The following is a 9,346-nucleotide window of genomic DNA, read 5'->3' as shown; positions in this document are numbered from 1 at the left end:
GTGGTGGCGCACGCCTTTAATCCCAGCACTTGGGAGGCAGAGGCAGGCGGATTTCTGAGTTCGAGGCCAGCCTGGTCTACAGAGTGAGTTTCAGGACAGCCAGGGCCATGCAGAGAAACCCTGTCTCGAAAAACCAAACCAAACCAAACCAAACCAAAACATCATTTTGTATGTGTGGGACACTCGTGTGGAGAGGGCAGCTTGCATGGACCTTCTTTCCTTCAATGTGGGCTTCAGATTCTCAGGCCTGATAGCAAGTTTTTTTTTCTGCTGAGCCATCTACCAAACTGCAGAGCCCTGCTATTAGCTACTGTGTGTGCAGTTTCTTGTACTGCTCTTGATACTTCACACTTAAAGTCACCTGAAGACTTTGCAGTCAAAGCTGCTGAAAGTTGTATTTCAAGTCCCATTACTTAGTAGAACAGTTAAAACCAACTCGGTGCCAGTGACTTTGCACCAGTTGTAGCTGAGGATGGGCGGTTGGTTTCCTCTCATTGGCAGCATCAGGGGCATTCTCAATAGGGTTGGTTTTAGAGCTGTGCTTTCCAGTGGGATTGAGACTCTGCTGTGTGTCTAGGCTGGCAGAGCAGTACAGAGAGCAGAGCTGGATGACCATGGCCAATTTGGAGAAGGAGCTCCAGGAGATGGAAGCAAGGTACGAAAAGGAGTTTGGAGATGGATCAGATGAAAACGAAGTGGAGGATCAGGAGCCCAGAAACGGATTGGATGGTAAGGTTTCTTGCTAGATTAAGTAAATTTGGACAATAAATCTTACTGTGTGTACTTAGATGCCTGCAGTGTGGCTCAAGTGTAAGAAACTAGAGAACGGAAGAACAGATGAAAATCCAGAGAGCGTCTGACTTGTACTTCACGGTACATGGCCACAGTCCTGTTTTCTAGACTGAACTAGAAATTGGGAGTTCTAATGGGCAGTCAAAGAACATTTTGTTAAGCATTTTGTTTGCTGTTTGTTTTTCCAGATAAGTTTTTCTTGTATAGACCTGGCTGTCCTGGAACTAGGTCCTTAGACCAGCTGGCCTCAAACTCAGGGATCTGCCTGTTTCTGCCTCTGGAGTCCTGGGATTAAAGGCGTGCACCGCCATGCCCCGCACACTTTTAATATCTCTTTTAAGACAGTAGTTGTTGGGGGCTGGCAAGATGGCTCAGTGCGTAAGAGCACTGACTGTTCTTCTGAAGGTCCGGAGTTCAAATCCCAGCACCCACATGGTGGCTCACCACCACCCATAATGAGATCTGACACCCTCTTCTGGTACATCTGAAGACAGCTACAGTGTACTTATATATAATAATAAATAAATCTTTAAAAAAGAAGACAGTAGTTGTTGCATAGGAGTGAGTGTGTCATATGTGCCACTCCTCCCACTTAGGCCTTAGGGAAGGTGCTTTACCTACATTGCCAGAGTGCAGACACTGAGTGTGTATGTGTTTAACAGGTTAGGTTGAGGCCTTTGAGAACTGCTGACCAGTAATCCCAGTTTTCTCATGATTACTAGCTCTTCCATCCACAAAACTGATCTGAATAGAGTTCCTACTTCTACTTATTTATAAACTGTAGATTTTCTGACAAGTAACTCAGATGACATCTTTTTTTTCCAAAATGGTTTGAGTATAAATGGTTTATTAATGAGTCAAGTAGTATGTACTTTGAAAAGTATACAGCACTCTATAAATGTGAAATGATCTAATTTAATTACATTTCTATAATTTATGAAGTCCTTTTACATACAAGACTTTGCTTGGTCTTCAGTGGAAATTTTCCTCATGGATTATCTTCATTTAACTGGTGAGAAGGTTGTGGGCTATGTCTGAGACATATGAGTACTTTTTAAAAATCCACATTCTTCTTTTTCTTTTTCTTTTTTTTGTTTTTCAAGACAGGGTTTCTCTGTATAGCCCTGGCTGTCCTGGAACTCACTCTGTAGACCAGGCTGGCCTCAAACTCAGAAATCCGCCTGCCTCTGCCTCTCAGGTGCTGGAATTAAAGGCGTGCGCCACCACGCCCGGCTCTTTTTCTTTTTTTAAATTTTACTTTTTTACAGTCTAGTCTTGCTCCTCGCCCTCCCACAGTTCATTGTCCCATTATTCCTCCCCCTCCCCTCCAAGAGGATGCCCCCCTCCCCACCAAACCTCCTTACTCCCTGGGTCCTCAAGTCTCCTGAAGGTTAGGTGCATCTTATCCCACTAAGGCCAGACCAGGCAGTCCTGCTGTATATGTGTCAGGGGGTGTCAGACCAGCTCACGTATGCTGCCTGGTTGGTGGCTCGGTGTCAGAGATCGCAGGGGTCTAGGTTAATTGAGACTGCTGGTCTTCCTTTGGGGTAGCCCTCCTCAGTTTCTTCCAGCTTTTCTCTATTTCAGCCTGACTACAGTCCATTGGTTGGGTCTAAGTATCTGCATCTGTCTCAGTCAGCTGCTTATTGGGCCTGCCTCTCAGAGGATAGTAGTCATGCTAGGCTCCTGTCTGTAGGACACCATAGCATCAGTAATAGTGTCCAGCCTTGGAGTTGCCCCTTGAGATAGATCCCAAGGTGGGTTGGTTGGTTATTGGACTGCCTTTCTCTCAGTCTCTTCTCCATTTTTGTCCCTGCAGTTCTTTTGACAGGAACAATTCTGGGTCAGAATTTCTGACTGTGGAATGGCAACCCTATACCTCCACTTGATGCCCTGTCTTTCTATGAGACGTGGACTCTACAAGTTCCCTCTCCGCACTGTTGGAGGTGTCATCTAAGGACCCTCCCTTTAAATTTTGAGAGTCTCTCACCTTCCAGGTCTCTGGTACTTTCTAGATGGTCTCCCCACTTCTTACCCCCTGAGTTTGCATATTTCCATTCATTCTGCTAGCTCTCGGGGCTTCTCTCCTGTCCCCTCCCCCCTGATACCCGATCTTGTTCCCTTTTTCACCTCCTCTTTCCTCTCCCACCCAGGTTAGGTCCCTCCCTCTCTCTGCCTCCCTTGATTGTTTTCTTCTTCCCAAGTGAGATTGAAGCATCCTCACTTGAGCCCTTCTGCTTGTTAACCTTGAGTTCTGTGGCTTGCATCCTAGGTATTCTGTACTTATTTTTGGCTAATATGCACTTATTAGTGAGTGCATGTCCTCTTGGGTTAGAGTTACCTCACTCAGGATCGTATTTTCTAGTTCTATCCATTTGCCTGCAAAACTCATGATGTCCTTGTTCTTAATAGTTGAATAGTATTCCATTGTGTAAGTGAATACACATTTTCTATATCCATTCTTCCATTGTGGCACATTTGGGTTGTTCCCCATATCTATTCAATAGAGTGCGTGAAGTGCTAGCTAGAGCAATAAGACAACAAAAAGAGATCAAGGGGATTGGCACAGAATAAGCCAAGGTATCACTATTTGCAGATGATATGATAGTATACACGAGCAATCCCAGAAATTGTACCAGAGACTTCTCGAGCTGATAAACAACTCCAGCAGAGTGGCTGGATATGACTCAGACACATCGGTAGCCTTCCTCTATACAAATGATAAATGGGTGAGAAAGAAAATAGGGAAACAACACTCTTCACAATAGTCACAAATGATATAAAATGTCTTGGTGTAACTCTAACAAGAGAAAGACCATATGACAAGAACTTCAAATCTCTCAAGAAAGAAATTGAAGAAGACCTCAGAAAATGGAGAGATCAACCATGTTCATGGATTGGTAGGATTGACGTAAAAATGGCCATCCTACCAAAAGCAGTCTACAGATTCAATGCAAATTCCAACACAATTTTTCAAAGATCTGGAAAGAGCAATTCTCAATTTCATAATGAGAAACAAAAAACGCAGGATAGCAAAAAGAATTCTTTTTTTTTTTTTGGTTTTCTGAGACAGGGTTTCTCTGTGTAGCCCTGGCTGTCCTGGAACTCACCCTGTAAACCAGGCTGGCCTCGAACTCAGAAATCCGCCTGCCTCTGCCTCCAAGTCCTGGGATAAAAGGCGTGTGCCACCACCGCCCGGCTGCAAAAGGACTTCTTAACAATAGAACTTCTGGGTGAATCACCATTCCTTACCTCAAGCTGTATTACAGAGCAGTCACCATCCCTTACCTCAAGCTGTATTACAGAGCAGTCACCATTCCTTACCTCAAGCTGTATTACAGAGCAGTAGTGATAAAAACTGCATGGTATCAGTATTGTTTTAGAAACAGACATGTCAATCAATGGAATAGAATTGAAGACCCAGAAATAAACCCACACACTTATGGACACTTGATCTTTGACAAAGAAGCCAAAAGTATGTAATGGAAAAAAGAGAGCATCTTCAATAAATGTTGCTGGTTTAATTGGCATTCTGTATGTAGAAAAAAGACTTTTCTGCTTTAAAGCCAGAATTTTTGTTAACTGATGTATTAAAGATGATTCCATGCATGGGAAATATTGGAAGTTGATGTGCAGTTAAGAAATGACATGACATCGTGGCCCTGCCTTATCCCTCCAATTTATGACATTGTGGCCCTGCCTTATCCCGCCAATTTACTTTTGCACTTTGAGTGACTTTCAGTCAACTGTGGTCTGAACATGTTAAATGGAATAATTCAGAAATAAGTCCTCTACATTTTAAATTCTGCTTGGCCTGTGTAATGTGATGAGATCCTGCACTGTCCCATTCTAACTCTGTGCAGAGTGTCTGCACAGTACATATCTCCCTAGTCACTTGGGTAGCTCTTGGTCACTTACTAGCCAAATAGATGTCAGCTCAGTTGTGATGGTTTCATAGAACTTATGTAATGGTGGCCCTCAAACATGAGAGTATGGATGCTGACATGGAATATGCCTAAGAGAAGCTATAAAGTGCTTCCTTTAAATGGGAGGAAAGGGAAAAGACCATATACTGAGGTTGCCAGCGTGTCCAGAAGAGTGAGGGGTACCATGCCTGTTTTGCTGTCAGGCTTCAAACAGTAAAGCTGTAGCTTAGACACAACGTATAAGTATGGCGTTGAAATGGAATGTGCAATAATTATTTGGTTCTGTGCTGTCTAAGGTTTTAGGCATTCTTTGTTAAAGGATTTGCTGAAATTAGCATTGCCCAAAGGACACAGGATGTATATTTTGGCTATTAATAATTTGAGTCAGCCCAGCACTTGGGAGGCAGAGGCAGGTGGATTTCTGAGTTCGAGGCCAGCCTGGTCTACAAAGTGAGTTTCAGGACAGCCAGGGCTACACAGAGAAACCCTGTCTGGAAAAACAAAAACAAAAATAATAATAATTTGAGTCAGATTGCCTTTCAGCATCATATTTCTATCTGCAAAGAACCAAAATATGGAATATGAGACATTGTGGCATCCTTATTGATATAAATCTGAAACGATCTGAAATCCGCCTGCCTCTGCCTCCCGAGTGCTGAGATTAAAGGCGTGCACCACCACGTCCCGGCCATTTATTTTTTTAAAAGTAGAAAGTAAGTCGTGAGAGTCCTGCTTAAGGTTTGTCACTTAGAGCTTACAGATGGTGTTGTCAGCAGTTGCGTTGCTGTAATAAGCCTCAGTTCATAATAAAAAGGTCTGCAAAGACTGTGCTGAACTTATGTAATACGCTGTTTCTGACCTCGTTGGCAATGTGAGTGCTTTAAACTAAGCTGGAGTGTGTTAGGGTAGCTCAGAGTGGGTTTGAAGCGAATCTCTCTGAAGAAGATTGGAGAGGAACTTATGGTAAAGGCATGGCAGTGAGTGGCACTTGGTTTTAGAATTTTCTGACATGTCTGAACAAATTTAAGAAAAGAACTTGAAGGATGCGGTGATTAATTTGAATTCTTCCTTCCAACAGTGATGCTCAAAAGGGACAACTCAGATACCAACAGCATTTGTTTTTTTTTTTAAAGGAAAAAGTTATTTCTAAGTTGTGTGCGTCTTGAGACGCATGCGTTGTTAACACCGTGGCTTCTTCCCACAGGTAAGGACAGCGAGGAGGCTGAGGAGGCTGAGCTTTACCAGGACCTTTACTGCCCAGCTTGTGACAAATCCTTCAAGACAGAAAAGGCGTAAGCTCCGTCTTTGAACATTGCCTTCTGTTTTAAGGCATGGTGTTGAGAGTGTGCTTGGTGCAGCGTGATCAACAGTACCCCCACCCCCTGGGGTTTTGTTTCATACAATAAGAAGAGGCATTTTTGCTTTCAAGCTTGTTGTAGCCATTAACATAAATTCATCTCTGACAAATCATGGTTGACATAGATGAGGGAGAATGAGACCACATCTGATCTCTGCACTGTTGGGGTGAAACTCACTTCCACATGGAAGTGCTTCGTCTCATGGGAACCACTGTAGAGGAAGGAGGAGCTTGGGAGAACAGGAGAGCCAGATCACCATGGAAAAGACGCAAAATTCCCAGTCAAGAAGAAAGGGCAAAGATGAGAATGGGGTTGTGGGGGTCAGAAGAGAGGGTGCCAGATCACCAAAAAAAGGTGCCGGGGTAGGAAGAGACGCAGGGGATGTAGAAACAGGAACACAAGGCAACAGTTAGAGAGATTTTTAAATTTATTTTGATTTTGGAAATAATTATTATACCTAAAGAAAAGTTAGAAGATTAGCAGATGATGCACTTCTTAGCTCGTTGTTCACGCAGTGTTTGCATGCTTGGTTTGCTCCTTGCACACACATAGGCACGTAAATGTGCACAAACATACACAGTGTTTTTCCTCAATAATTTGAATATTACATATATAGTGCTTCTTTACATCTAACTATCTCTTTATATAGTTTTTCAGTAGCAAAGAAATTGCTATACTTTAAGAGATAGTATCATTGGTATGGTAATTATACCTAATTTATTGTCATATTCTTGTTTCATCAATGAATTTTTAAGTAGTATACTATATTTCCCCATTTTAGTAAAGAATCCACTTTGGGGATGTGTGACTTAGCTTATGTGTTTAGCTTCCTTAATCTGGAATTTTTTGTTTGTTTGTTGATCTTGTATCCTATTTACAATATACTAGTCCTATAAACAACCTTTTTAAAAGAATATTTCTCTATCTGGGTTTGTCCCTTTGTTTATGAATAAGTTCAGGTATACAACCACATGTGGTGACAGTACAGCTGTGCTGTGTTTTCTGAGCATCCCGTGTCTGCTGGCACTTAAAGTACTTATTGGTGCTGAGCAGTTGGACCACTCAATCTAAGTGCTATCCAGTTTTGTGCCGTAGAGTTAGAATTTTTTCTTTTTCAGTGAATTCTCCTTAAGAGACATTAAACATTTTTTGAGTGCCACACGTCAGAAAATTCAGCACCTGATGTGCTGTGAGAATATCAGTCAACATGAAATGTATTTAAAATACTGTGTAAAATGACCTTCCAGGAACATGTTCAGGACATAGGTGAAACAGGAATGACTTTTGTGCCTAGGATTGGATTCCAGCTTCAAAATACCTCACTACATTTGAATAAATATTTCAAAAATTGAAATCTAAGCTATGCAGGCGGCAGGCATTTTGAGAGGGAAACCTACCTGTGCCAGCCTCTATGGTGATGGAATGATGCTGTGTTTCCTGTTAGTGAGCTTAAACGTGTATTTCAGGCATTTATAATTTTCTCTTACCCTGTTCCTGTTCCTGTTTCCAGGTCTCTGTAGTGAGGATTCTTCCACACCAGTCAGTTCCTTTGTCTTTTTAATGTGTCCTTTTTATTTTGGACAATTATTTTCTAACTCATGATACCTTGATTTCCCCAGAGGACTTTGGTCTAAGGAGAATTTTAGTGGAAAGGAACAAAATAAGGAAAACGATTCCAAAAATCTAAGCAGAACACAAATTAAATGGTGACAGGGTTGGTGCCCACGATTTTGTTACTGTTTCTGTGGTATTCAAGGTCAACCCCAAGGACTGTCTGCATGCTAGTCCCCCACTCTACCATGAGCTAGCGATATCCTGAGACTACAGTTTCACAGGTTAATGTTAGTCCTGGTTTGTAGAATGTGTTTGGTTTCCTGTATGTCAAACAAGTCAATTCTGCCTATGGAGTTTTGGAATACCTGTCTGAACTCACATTTAAGGAGGTGAGAATACACTGTTGAAAAAGCAAAAGGAAGTGAACTATTGTTGTTCTTTGAGGCTTGACAACACTTGTTCTCTGTGTACTTCTTGTTTGCCTGTACTACGACCTGCAACCTAGACAGATGAAGTAAATACTTAGTGATTAAAAGGAACCTGCAAAGACTTAAAGTTTTAGAATAGAAAAAAATAAAAAATAAAAAAAATAGAGAATTTGGTAGGAAAATTCGTTTAAATAAAAAGGAAGTAATGAGGGGGATGCTGGTATCGGGGGAAAAGAACTTCATGACTGTTCCTGGCAGTCCCAACAGACTTGTGTGTAAAATCCTAACACTTGGCAAGTCAGTGGTTGCAGTGTTCCGTCCCTCAGTGCAGCTGAGCACGTGTGATTACCATAGCATAGCCACTCATACCCCATTGTTCTTTCAGCATGAAGAATCACGAGAAGTCCAAGAAACATCGGGAAATGGTTGCCTTGCTAAAACAGCAGTTGGAGGAGGAGGAAGAACAGTTCTCAGGAGTTCAGATGGATGAAAATGTATTGAATGCCAATTCTGAGGAAGAAATGGAAGATACACCGAAGCAGAAGTAAGTCACAGGATTAAATTCCACTGACACCGTGGTCACATTAGAGGTAGTGTTGATGTGTGTTTTCTCTAGGAAGTTTGTTCCTCCAGACACCTTTGTCTATGACTTCTTACCCTGCAGTTCTGCATCTCCTCCAGGTAGCAGGAGCCTTACAGGGTTAAATGGGTAGGGACCTTAGGCTGCTATTTTCATGGATTATGTTATACATGTATCGAAAGCACTTTCCTCCTTATGCAGTTGGCATGCTAATTATTGTTCAGTGTTCTCTAAAATAATAATGTGAGCATTTTCCTGTCATTTTAATGCTGTATGAGATTGTTATACATTTTTAGTATTTCTTTGCCATTCTGTTTGAGTATTTTTTATTTTTACTTAGTAAATCTTCACAAAGTCAAGTACTTAACATTTTTGGTTTAAATTTGCTCTTAGGCTTTCTAAAAAACAGAAGAAAAAGAAACAGAAATCAGCACAGGTATGTTGAAAGCTTTTATTAGCCATATAATAAATACATTATAAATAGTAAGATACATGTTGTAGATTTGAAGTGTACTTGTTTACTTAGTATACTCTATATTAAGGGGGAAGAGCTTCACTCATTTTATAAATTAGTAAAATTTTTAAATTTTAAAATTAGTGTGGCCGGGCCGTGGTGGCGCACGCCTTTAATCCCAGCACTTGGGAGGCAGAGGCAGGCGGATTTCTGAGTTCGAGGCCAGCCTGGTCTACAAAGTGAGTTCCAGGACA

The 9,346-nt window shown here is 41.7% G+C and overlaps 1 protein-coding gene across 1 annotated transcript in view; it reads left to right on the top strand.

The window, feature by feature from the left end:
• Positions 1-9,346, top strand: part of Dnajc21 (DnaJ heat shock protein family (Hsp40) member C21) — a 15,419-nt gene that overhangs the window by 1,353 nt on the left and 4,720 nt on the right. The window contains exons 3-6 of the mRNA XM_021183752.2: positions 578-729; positions 5,923-6,010; positions 8,444-8,602; positions 9,032-9,074. Of these exons, the coding sequence (XP_021039411.1) occupies positions 578-729; positions 5,923-6,010; positions 8,444-8,602; positions 9,032-9,074 (442 nt within the window). The remainder of the gene's footprint in view (positions 1-577; positions 730-5,922; positions 6,011-8,443; positions 8,603-9,031; positions 9,075-9,346) is intronic.

This window comes from Mus caroli, chromosome 15 (genome assembly GCF_900094665.2).
Source record: "Mus caroli chromosome 15, CAROLI_EIJ_v1.1, whole genome shotgun sequence".
NCBI lineage: Eukaryota > Metazoa > Chordata > Mammalia > Rodentia > Muridae > Mus > Mus caroli.
The sequence above is the reverse complement of the archived record's forward strand: the minus strand, read 5'-3'. Positions and strand labels throughout refer to the sequence as shown.